At 31.3% G+C, this 13100-nt stretch overlaps 2 protein-coding genes and 1 non-coding gene across 4 annotated transcripts in view; 2 read left to right on the forward strand and 1 right to left on the reverse strand.

Annotated features, from left to right (window-relative positions):
- Positions 1–99: 99 nt before the first annotated feature.
- On the reverse strand, positions 100–1271 carry LOC101251995 (uncharacterized). The gene has a single exon (XM_004241780.5). It carries the CDS (start codon positions 1169–1171, stop codon positions 497–499), a length of 675 nt encoding a protein of 224 aa, XP_004241828.1. The 5' UTR covers positions 1172–1271; the 3' UTR covers positions 100–496.
- Positions 1272–8186: 6915 nt separating this feature from the next.
- Positions 8187–13100, forward strand: part of LOC101251689 (uncharacterized) — a 28716-nt gene continuing 23802 nt past the window's right edge. For both annotated transcript variants that reach the window (XM_010324459.4, XM_010324457.4), the window contains exons 1-2: positions 8187–8535; positions 11210–11331. In XM_010324459.4, the coding sequence (XP_010322761.1) occupies positions 8375–8535; positions 11210–11331 (283 nt within the window). In that variant the 5' untranslated portion in view covers positions 8187–8374. The remainder of the gene's footprint in view (positions 8536–11209; positions 11332–13100) is intronic.
- On the forward strand, positions 12133–12351 carry LOC112941744 (small nucleolar RNA U3). Its single transcript, XR_003247317.1, has one exon. It is a non-coding gene; the product is annotated as a small nucleolar RNA U3 (small nucleolar RNA).

The following is a 13100-nucleotide window of genomic DNA, read 5'->3' on the forward strand; positions in this document are numbered from 1 at the left end:
ATAAAACTGTACATTTTGTTAACATATTTCAACTTGATATCAGATACTAAATCGAATCTCTCACAGCTACCTTACAAGCACATAAACGTACCAAAGAAATAAATAAACATACCCATAATTGTACTAATATTAATTAATTTTGGACAAACACATTGACTTGTCCTCACGTTGCATTACATAAAATCCACAAAAGAAAAATTACAATATGAAAAAAAAATAAAAAAAATCAAAGCGTAAATTACAATTTCATGAAAATAACTATGCATTAATGAAGACGAAATTGTAACACTTACCTAACCTATATGTAGACAGGGCCATAGCTACAATATTAGTGGCATGACAAACTCGGTAGTTTTTGCTTAGACTTTGTATCTGTATTGAAAAATTCATTAATAATTGCAAACCCCACAGCTAAAACAAGCAATAAATTTGCTTTAGAACTGATAAACTTTAAATCCCGACTCTGGCGATCTAGGATTTTATTGACTTGTGATCACTAGTACTTCCTACTATAATTATTTCTTGATCTTGGAAGATAAACAATGGATTCAGAGACTGTACAAGTTCTTTTGCAAGATGTATACATGCTGATGAATCCAAATCTATCACTTAAACTTCTTATTGATGGTACCTTTGAAGAATTTTTCCAAATATCATCATCATATTGTTGTTGATCATCTTTAGAACACTCCACAAATGCAGCAAAAAATGGATCTTTTCTAAAACTTTTAGCAACATTTTTTCTTGGAGAAAACTCATCAAGAAAACTAGTAATTTTCTTGGATGAACCATTATTTCCATTTCCACAAGGTGGTGGCATTAATGGGAGGAGTTGACCTAGAGAAGTAGTAGTGTTATTTTTCTTGGAAAATATTTGTTTTGGAATTCCAGGAATTTTTTCCCAAGAAAAGGGTACACCTTTTGGGAATTGAAGAGGAGTTGTAGGGCTAATAGGGGAGTTATGATCATCAAGAATATCATGGAATGAGAGTGATGATCCAAAGGAAGAGTTGGAAGAGTGAGATGGAGATGAAGAGAGAGATGGTGGAGTACTCCGGCGAGTCGTCGGTGGCGGTGACCGGAAAAGTGGGGTTGAGAATGTGGTGTCATGACTTTGATGATGATCATCAACATCATTTGTTGGAGATGGAGTAGTAAGAGTAGAAGCCATTGATTCTTGATGAAGGGAGAAAATGAAAAGTGGAAGAGGAAGATATGTTGTAATTGTCTCTTTGGTATCTTTACTCTCTCCTTGTTATGTGTATATACTAGTGTATATATATATATTGAGAACCTTTTATCATGTTGTGTTTACTATTTTTACTTTCTTTCATTAAATAATGTTTGTACGTTTGAGAAAAAGTTTTGACATTTATTGACTCTCTCTTTAACAGAATTTTAGTAATTTATTCAGGTGGTTATCTGGATTTTTACCTTGTTGATTTGAACTTTAATTCTCCACTTTGTAAATCTTTCCTTCACCCAAAAAGGAAAATATCAAAGTAAGATTGTTCCTCATGATTTTTCGTTTTTAATATGAGATCTTTGTATTAAATTGTCCACATTAGATATTCAGTTTTGAATTTGAGGTTATAAAGAGTTTCATATTGATCTCCTCAATATGATTTGAACAGTTTTCACCTCTTGAATTAACTTTGGAGATTGATTTAAATTCAATATCCAATTTTTAACAGGTCTTTTATTTTTTTTTAAAAAAATAATTATAATAATCCAACATTGTGTAGAATTGGGAGCATAAAGCTAAGACACATAATTTGGTTCAGTGTGGTTCATATGATATATTTGATATTCTTTTATATCGTATTCAGATTGATTATCAAAATATTTTAGAAAATATATTGCTAAGCTTTTTTAAGTTGTATTTACCTAGCTAATTTATTCTTATTTTACTCACCTACCAAGATAATTCTAAAAGAGGAATTAAAATGTTTTCTTCGCCCACATAATTAATAATTATATTCTAGATCAAGGACCTACATGTGTACTAGATGTTCTTCAATTTCTTCTCCTTAATCATTATAAAGTTTGAGTTGCAATTCAGAAGTAATTACCCCTAGAAAAAAAAAGTAATTAATCAACTACATTTAAAATCGAAAAGTTTTTTTTTTTTATAATTATGTTTGTCACAATAATATCATATCAAGTGTAATTCAGGTGAAGAGATTCAAGTTTACGCAAATAGTTGATAAACAAGCACTTTGCAATTATAAATCCCAACGAAGCAATGAAGTAGAATCCAGTATATATTAATATAAGTCATGAACTATATTTTTTTTCTTCTCATTTTGATGCTTATAATTGTTAATTATGAAGAATATTAGTATTATAATTTTGGGAGGGGACATAGAAATAAATGTATAAAGAATTATTGGACTCCATCTTCCATAGACTAATTTTTCACCTACCAAATTTTAGTCAAGAGTATCATAGTTGTCTCATGAATTATTGAGTGGCTTTAAATAATCATTATTCAAATTTCATCAAGCATGGATCTCGAACTACTTTATTCATAATTAATCTAACCCATATATGATATATATACGTCTCTTTTTTTTTAAAAAAAAAAGAAGAAAAACCTTGAAAATGAATATTCATAAGGCTGATTTTATTACATATTAGTTGAGGGCTCCACATTTTGCTTAATGTTATCATGTTTAAGCGTGAGATTTCATTTTAATCGAACTTTAATATAGAATACTGAAGATAAATTTATTTCAATTTTTAGTATTACGTTATCGATACTTTAATTAATTAAATTTATCTAATATCAAATCTTCATATTATAATAGTTTGACCATGTGTAAAGTGTAAGGAATTATGAATGGTTTCTGTTTTAACGTTGAATTAAATCCAAAGTTCATTTTGTTATCATTTTACGATAGAAAATTAATAAATTTTTATGAGCTTATTTTTCACAATGTAGTTATTGTCCTAGAATTACTAATTATAAAACTATTAATCATTATGTTAAAGGTAAATATATAGTACTATTGTGCTAAATTACAAAAATAATAATAAAATTCTCTGATAGAAACGCCTGGCCACGGGATTGTCTTATAGCAAAAAAAGAAGAGGATAAAAAGTTAAAAAGGGCCATATTATAATTTGCTAACGCCATGCAAACGCAAAAAAACAAAAAACAAAACTCAAGGTGCTCGTGATCTGAAATGATCCTCTTCTTCTGTGAATTTGTCATGTGATTATGGGACCCTATGCCCTCGATAAATTGTTCAAATTATGAATTCATCTGAACGCAATAACTTTGATTTAGAACATATATATGTATTGAAAGATTCACTATATATAAGTAAGGGTAATAGAATCGAGTTGAATTTCAATTTTTAGAAAGATAGAAAAGATTCGAACAAGACAGTCAATGTACCCCAACTGCTATATCCAAATCACATAATCGACTAGAGTGTAGATACATTTAACAGAGATACTAGATACATTTTAAAATATAACTACATAGGGTGAGAGACGAGTGAGAGAGTCAAATTCACGTGAATCTACTTGAATAAGATAAATTTAAATTCATATGTATCTGAGATGAAATTTGACACAAATAATAATTTTAAAAACTCATAAAAAATCTCATTATTAAATCTAAATTAACAAGATTTATGTTATTTTACGCTTCTTCGTAAAATTTCCACGTAGACGTCTCCATCGAATTTATGTAGCTCATTTTTCATGTATTTATACTTATTGCGTTTCACGTGCATTACGCTCAATTAAATCAACAAGAAAGAGTCAAAGCGTACACCACATGTTCAGGTTCGTCATATGATTAAATAATCCAGTAACTAAAAATAATATATAATATACTTTTTATTACCTAAAATAATAAAATAATTTGTTTTTGTCAAGTTTAAATAGCAAAGTTGTCCCATTCATCGAGAACTAAAGCAACGAAGCACTCGTAAGTAAACTATATATTTAAAATTTATTATGTGGTTATACCTTTGATAAAGTAGGAAAAGGTTTTGACACTTAGGTGTCGTCGATTATGATTTGAGTTTGAAAATTTTATTTTGAAGGTATTACGTTGAAAATTCCTTATCAGCAAAATAGAGGCGTATTCAGAATCTTGAAATAATAGGTGCACTGTTATAAAAAGGTTGATTTATGATATAAATTTGATAGGTTCGATGTTTAGGTTTTTAATATCGAAAACTGTTAAAATTTTAAATTTGTAGGTCTATAGTTAATTCGTATATACACACACACTAATTACTACTTATAGAAGCGTTATCTAATTTAGAAAGAAAAATAAAACAAGATAAATATGAAATTCAAATTTCTAACCTCTCCGAGAGAGGTACATCCAGTCATAATCGCATAATGTGATACTTTAAGAGTCTGTTGATACATCTATATTTCAATATTTTTTAAACAAATATAGCACAACTATATATGATCTCGAAGGGGACCGTGGATCCACGTGAACTCGATGACCACTCCTTAGATACGCCTCTGAGCAAAAAGCAAGGGGATTTCGATCGGACTCGTTGCATCAAACTTAATACAGATTATATCCTCAATTCTATAGGCGAATGATTAAAAGCAAAGTTTTTACCATGTGCGTATTCAAAAAATAACAATTATGAATGTCCCAGTGCCAATACCAACACAAGTAATAATTTTTTAAGTCTTGGAATATGAAAAAAAAAATCTTTATATATACTTGTTGGCTCTACTTGGAAAACTGATCATTTACTCGTGTAGCACTTTCTATTTTTACAAAAACTTTTTAAGAAGAAATAAATGTTTTGTGCTTTTGGGAGTTTCATAATCACCATAATTCACGTGCAAAAGGGAGTTGATCCAAGTCTTTGAATTTTCTCAAATAAAATTTAAATATGTATATTTAATGTATATCATATATAGTATGATGAACTCGTGATCAAGCGTTTTTGTCCCACTCTAGTTTGTTGTCATCATAATCTTGCTATAATTCTGTCTTCATATTATTGTTATTTACTTTAGCTTTACTCCTCCCAATGCTGATTCACTGTGCATTTTCAATGTTTTATTTGCTTTTTTGTTGTCTGACATTAACTCATTAACCAAGATTTTCCATCTTGTGCCTATAGTTTGATGCATTTTGTAACATATACTATATAGTCTAAATCTAAATAAATACCCGTTTGCAACAAATTTTACAGCGACAGAAAGAAATTACAATCATGATAAAATATGAAGAAACATAATTATATTGATAAAGATAACTGTTACAATTCTGTTGATCTATTGATTTTACTCTCCTAAGATTTATCCATGACGTAATTTATTCATGATTCGAGGGTTGTTAGTGACGCATTTTTCTCGAACTAGAATTTAGATTTGACGTCTCAATATGAATAATCCATCAATTTGCGGAGTATTCAAGATCTTAATCTCTTTATGAAATTTCCAAGATTAAAAGAATTCAGTATCCATTAGAGACATAAACTAGGGTTTAGGGTATCCTCCAAGAATCCTAATTTGAGTTGAACACAATTTATAGAATTTCAACTCAAATTCAACGCATTTTGTAGAGTCCTACAAAATTTCAATATCTACAATACCATTTGATAATTGATACGAATATATAAGAAGCTATATATGGAGTGAAATATTACCACCAAACACGTTTGTTCGTTTTACTATATAGCTTCATCTTTTTATGAATCGTATATTTATATATAATAATAGAAACATAACTTTTTCAATTCTAATTGATTAGGTGTATTATATCAACTCTTTAGAGTAATTTATCTGAAAACGTGACGTCCAGTTTTAGGAAATCTTTTAAGAAGTTTTGTTGGAAACCATTTTAAGGGGAAAAAAAACATTTACATAAACTGTTGTTCCAAAAAAAAAAAAAGAATTTGTTAATAAATCAAAAGGTTTTTTTCTTAATTCACCAATTTTTTTTTAAATGTCCTTTTTAAGGATTGGTTTTTAATTATTGTACATATCAATAAAAGTAGTGCAAACAATATACTCATATTTAGGAGCATTATATTCTTCACCAACTTCATTTTCTCTTTTCCTTTTTCCTCCATCTACTTTTTCTTCCTGCAAAATAAATAATGTGGACATGCACTATAAAAATTGGAAGAAAAAAAAAAGAGATATATGGTGGAAAATTAAATACTCATTAGTTTAATTTAGCTATGGTTAAAATTGAGTGGATATATAGTGTGTTTCATTGAATTTGTATTTAGTTTGAATAATAATTAATAATCTACCAGCTTAGTCTTGTTATTTAAAAATACTCGATTTTAATTTGATCACTAAGAGTCGAAGATTGCTATATATTTTAGAAGATTTAGATAGCAAATAAACACATATATGTTGATGAGATTTCATTAAACAAGTTGTGATGATCTATCAAAATTTGACCAATTTTGATAATTCCCCATATGCTTGATTATCAAAATTTGGCTATTAGCAGATATTGATTGTATCACCTTATTCGTAAAAATATTACTTTTACATGTTATCTTAAATATTTTAGCTTTTTTTTTAAAAAAAGAAGATTTTGATGTCAAATTCTTCACATCAAATCAAAACCACTCTACTCTCACCTTTGATAATTGAAACGAAAAAAGAAGAAGCAAGAAATAGAAACAAAATAACTCGACCAAGAGGAGAGGAACGAAACTTTACGACAACTTTTTCGTAGACGTTCGATTTGCATGTGTTAAGCATATAGCTAGCGTTCCTTTGTAGATTTCTGGATTTCACCCTAACCCAAGAATTTGCTTTATGTAGGGAGACGCGTGCCCGCGTGCTGCAAGATCGAGTTTTACTTGCTCAACGAACTCAATTTCCTTTATGTCTTTCTCTACCAGACCCCGAAAATTTATTGAAATATCAAATTTAGAAGAAGACCTCGAATCCACATGAATGATTGAGTTTGAAGCTCTCAAATTTAAAAGTAAAATTCTGAAAAGTTGGAGGTTACGATGTCAATTAATTACGGTGTGTGGTTATATATAGTTTAATATAATTTGATATTAACTAGTTATTTTAGTAACCTATTTTCTACCAACTATAAATCCTCTCATAGGATTCACAATTCGCAGGATAATTGCCAAACAAAAAATGATGCGAATCTATTAGGATAAAACTTAACCGAAAAAGAAATTTTCAATGCAGTTTACTCTTTCCAGGACCTAATGGGATTCACCCTTTTTTAACCTAAAATATTGAAAAATAGTACGACCATCAATAAAAGCTTTTTGCATGAAAACTTGGAAAGATGAAATTAAAGGATAGATTGTTAAATAAATACTATCCATATATACCTTATTTCAAAATGTAAAAATGTTTCTAGCCTAAGAAACTTTAAATTTATAAATTTATGTACAGACAAACAATATCCAAATAGACGCAAACTCTTTAAAAATTTTGAAGGTTATAAATAAAGGACACGAATCATATACTAACGTAATTAAACTTTTGTGGAATGGAAGGATCCACCAATTTTTATTTTGAAGACTCTAAAAGCTGATAAGGATAGATCAAACTTTTGATGGAAATGCAAAAAATATTTTTGTTAACTGTGTAACTAGCAATCCACGTACTGGTAGTATTACAGATAGTATTTTTGCTAACTCTGTTGCTAGCAAGTCTGGAACTAGTAGTATTTCGAGCCACCGGTCTTTATGGATACATATTAAGTATTCATAAAATTTCTATTTGAACAAAAAAAAAGAGTGTTATATTAAATTATGTTAGATATGACTTTTTATAGAAATAAATAGATATACTTGTTATCAGAAGTAAAATTAATGATTCTTTTTTCGTTTTAATACGAAGGTGTATATATATATATATGTGTGTAACTATATATAAAAATGTGTGTATATATATATACTAGGCTAAGAACTCGTTTGACTTAACTTAAAAAAGATATTTTTCTTAAAAGTAATTTTTTAAAAATTAAACTTTAAGTAACTTATATTAAGTTAGAAAATAAAAAGTAGGTGTGCTTTATAAATTTTAACTTTTTTTCAAGTCATTTTATACTTATTTTAAACTTCATCAAATATTTTAAAATTAAAAATAAATATATTTGACCAACATTTAAGCTAATTCAAACAAACTTTAATTAACATTTGCTATTTTTGAAAATTTAGTATTTAAAAATAGTCAAATTATTATTTATGTCTGAAGGGGTTAGATTTGACCCTTTTCCATAAGAACCACAGAGAAATTTTTTCACAATTGCAATTAATTCAATTTCTTCAAGTTTCAATGTGAAGCTTCTGGAACATAAACTCAAAGCAAAAACACCCAAAACCAATTTTCTTCCTGGAAGGTGGAAGAAGCCCTAGCTTCTGAGAGAGGAGTTTTATCTATGGAGAAACCACCGTCAAGCTCCCGAGAGTTACAGTGTGTAGGAAGACTCGAAATTGCACGCCCTAAACCAGTCGGTTTTCTTTGTGGTACAATTCCTGTTCCGACCGATAAAGCATTCCATGATTTCAGCACTTCAGAACTTGTCCCCTCAGCCGAAAGGTACGCATTTCCTTCTGTTTTAGCTGGAAAATGTATTTATTTTGGTGAGATATGTTGTGCTCTCCCTTTCTGTTTTATGCCATGGTATCTGATTCCACACCAATTAATCACTGGTGTTTGGGGGGATTAAGTAATAGTTGAAAAATTAGTCTGATAGGCGCTCAAGGGTGTTGGTATCTAGTGATCAATGAAGTAGGTTTAAGAATTGAGAGGTCTCAGGTTCAAATGTTAATGAGGAACTGAGGATTAAGTTGTAGTTGAAAAATTCATTTGACAGGCGATCTAGGGTGTGGTAAAGTGATAACGAAGTAGGTTGAGAATTATGAGGTTTCAGTTTCAAATACTAACAGAGCGTAGAGAGCATCTGAAGGGTTACTTCAACTTTGGTGATCAGACATGATCAGGGCAATCAGTAGCTACAATTGATGGAATTTTGATTGAAACTATTTATAAAAAAGGCCGCATAAAGCCCTACCTGCCTGTTCTATATAGCCGCATTACCATATACAAGTTTTCTTCAATGCCATACCAAACCAAGACCTTTCCTAAAAGGAAAGAAAGAACCCGTGTCTCCCCTTTTTGGATACCCCTCTCACCCCCCCCCCCCCCCCCCCCCCCCCCCCCGGAGTACAAAAACATTAAGTGACTCTAAGCCTTAGCGGATAGGGTTACTCGGTCCTGTGTTGGTGGGAGATAGATATGCAATTAGTTGAGTAACTTAGTATGATAGAGGAAGTACTTGATAGTTAGTGAGTTTGAATTGTTAAAATTTGTGAAGAGTTTTTAAAGAAATGAATGGTAAAAATTTGGAAACCTTCTAAAATAGTATAAAAAAGGTGAATTGAAACAGAGAGAGTAAAGCACAAGGGTTAGCTTATTTCTAATTGTTTTTGGTTTTGGAGAAGTTAAAAAGTGCTTTTAAGCACTCAAACTTTAGGCCCAAAATGTCTAGAATAAGCCTAAAACCATAAGTAGGATATCCCCTACTTATGACTTTTAACTTGTAAGTTACTTTTTATAAGTTGTCCAAACGGGCAGTAAGGATTGCTCTATTTTTTACCTTCTTATTATCTCTGAACTAATATCTTCTTATGTATATATATTTGAAACTGGTAACAACTAATATCAGTCTTATATGTTTACAAAATGGAGGCACTTGTGGTATGGTCTTACAGAATCTTGACAGACTTTTCCTTGAAAGTACATGGCTTTTAATTACATATGGTCTTCTAAAATTGGGGGTTGGTCCATACTCTCTTCCTCCTAAAACAGTAAATATATGTAGTTATTTGAATAAGATGATGGAGAAACTTGGTCCAACATATTCAAACTCTGAAGAATTCTTATGTAATGTTTAACAAAGATCACTTTGCATTTACCACCGATACATAAAAAAGACTAGAAACAGATACCGTAATCAATGTTTTAAAAGGAAAACTCGTGACTGTACAGTGACCTATCACGAGGCAGATTAATCATTTGGCTAGCACCTAAATAGGATATTTGCTAGATGTACGCCGTAGTCATCTTGTACCATACTTCCGTATGCGCCTGAATAATACTCCTTTCATAATTTATGCCTTGGATTGTCTGCTATGATAATGTATGTGCCTGATTTTTTTTCTTAAAACGCTTTTGAATATTGGCGATAACTTATTTAATATGTTTTGTTGTATAATATGGTTCAGTGACATAGAATTGTTTGCTCCCAATTTATTTAAAATATATACATCTTTTCTTTTGATACTTATAATAAGTTCATTGAGTAGCTCAGTGTTTTAGAGCTAATATATCTTGTCCTTTGGTAGGTAAAATGGCACACCTTGCTCCTTTGCCTTGTAAAATGCTGGTCAGATCATAGAATATGAAATAGATTAAGGAACAAAAAATACTTTGTTGACTTGCAATGTCAATAAGACCAGGAAAAAGTTGAATAATTTTTTTTTATGATAAAGAGCTGTTACTCCATTACTTTTGGTAAATATAGCTTTGATTCCAAAAAACCCACCTTTCACTTCCTCTTATTTCCAATTTTTCGTTGCACATTACCAAATATGTCCGCATTTATAAATCTTAGAAGACTGTGGCCATTAAAGCTGGACCAAAACTTGAAGGATTATATGTTTTGCATTGTATACCAAGGAGGAGAATAGAGTAACCTTCTAACTTAAGGGACCTTTTACGTTAGAACTCTTTGCGTTATGTTATATTACTTTAAAAAGGTCTTAAGCGTTCTTGAAGTGTTCCCTGATTAGTATGGGTGTATCGTCTACGGCTCTACGCATCCCTCTATTTTATTTATGCAAAGGGGTTTGCTGCAACAAGGCGGGTCTAACGTCTTGAATCCATGATCGTCAAGTTATAAAAGAGCAACTCTATTGTTGCACCAGGGTCTGTTGTATTGCATTTATTATGTACCATCATTTCTGTTAGAGAGACTCACAATGTTGAAGAAATTTTCTCACATTGAACTTAAGACATATTGCTATTGTTGTGAATGATAGTGATTAGATATCTTAAACTTCAAGTCTTTGTAGAAGTACACTTGTCTTTTGTGCATGTGATGAATTAGGTGTTATTTGAATTTTGAGTCCAAGTGTTCTCTTTGTCAGAGGGAGGGTGTTTGGATGATCTTGAATTGTTCTATTCAGCTCTTTTTTGATAATAATTTTAGGGTTAGAGCTCCGAGGTATCGGATGATTCCCATTGAGACTGATCTCAACACTTTGCCGCTGCTTTCGAGTATTCCAGATAAGGTACTCCCATTAGTGGCTACCCAATCAAGGACGAGTGCAGGTAATGACTGTTAGTTCTGTTATCTATTTAAATTTAAATGTAACATTTTTTAGCTTGTATTGTACTTGTACTGCTTTATTAACTGTCAATATGCTTCGCACCATTTATAAATTACATTGGTAGGACTGATCAAATTACTTGACCCGGCTTCACATAACTTTTGTGGACTTCACGAACAGAAGAGTAGTGCTAGTTCTGCAACAAGTTGCAAGTTTAAGAATCAGTACCTCAAATGTTGTCTTTTTGAACCGTTTGCTTGGTGATGTTTTGGGGTTTAGAACGTCATATACTGTGATTAAAAATATGTATTTGAAAAGAAAATCATGTATGCTGAGGACAGTTCAGTAAAATATTTACATCACTCTGCATATGGTATCAATCAGGATCCGTTTGATCTCCAGATTATGTTCAACTAATAATATACGTGCTAAATTGCAGTACTCCCATTTTTCCTTTCTTGTGCTGCAGCTTGAACTCCTTGACTTTACACATTGTTGCGTTGCTTGAGAAGCAAGAAAAATAATTTTGAAAATAAAGACCAGAAAGAAGTAAGATGGACTAGATGACTGGAGGAGTATCTCATCATTCTGAGTAGAGGATTTTCTATTATGAAAGGAAAGGAGCTGCTTATTAAGTGGTAGAGAGCCAGAAAGAAGGTGGTGATTGATTGCTTTGTTAACCCATTTTCAGTGGCTGGAGTGTATTTTAAGCTATCCTTAGGATTTGCTTTTGCCTTGCTGGATTAACTATGACTATTTAGAGTCATTGTTTTTAACACACTAAAATGGCCAGTACCTTCTCACATCCTTACTTGAACATGATCTGTTCTATAGGCTTGTAGCACTGTATCCTTGAGTTTAAGGAGATAGGAAACCATGTCTGGTGGATGAACCATGACCAAGTGACTAGAGCGTGATTAACAGCCCTTATGGACCCTTGGTTGGGTATTGGAGCCATAAAGGATTGTTCTCAACCCTGCTCTTACATGGCTGGGATGGTCTCTTGGAGAGTGGACAGACTTCCAAACTTTTTTGAAAAAAGAGAGGTTTGTACTGTGTTTAGCCAAATACGAACAGATTTGGATATTTAAGCATGTTCCCTTTGCTTAAACAGAACTAAATATGATATATTCTATAAGGGAGCTCATTTTTATATTTGGTGGTAATGGTAATACTTGGGAAGGATGCATATTACAATCAGGATAAAGTTGGGGATTCAGAGCAAGTTTTATGTTGTTTTTGTGTATTTGTGTTGATGGAGCAAAAGCTTGTAAAATCCTTAATATATTGAGGTGATCAATGACCATGACACATAGAAACCGAAGTACTTAAAGCTGGGGAATAACTTTTTAAGACTTGTGAAAGAAGTGGAAAGTCAACCTTAATCCTTTTTGGCACTTGAGGAGGTGGTTTTGTTATTTAATATGTTTTGTAGGTTATAGGTAGCATCTGCATGCAGATAGCTGGAGTTTGGCCATGTAGGTTGTTAGGGTGGGTAAAAGTCCTAGGTGGTGAACAGTTCCAATCTTTCAAAGGAAAGAGTGCTCTGTCCAAAATATAAATGGAAAGTTTATCATAGCTAAATATGGTGAATTAAACCCTTGGTGTACAGAGATCACAACAAAACCTTATGGTGTGGGTGCATGGAGATCAATTAGAAACTAGTGGTCACAGATGGAGACAAATTTATATATCAAGGTGGGTAATGGCACTAAAACAAAAATTTGGAAGGCTGTTTTGATAGATCAATCCCCTCTTAGGGATCTCTTT

The sequence above is a fragment of the Solanum lycopersicum genome, chromosome 6 (assembly GCF_036512215.1).
Source record: "Solanum lycopersicum chromosome 6, SLM_r2.1".
Lineage (NCBI taxonomy): Eukaryota > Viridiplantae > Streptophyta > Magnoliopsida > Solanales > Solanaceae > Solanum > Solanum lycopersicum.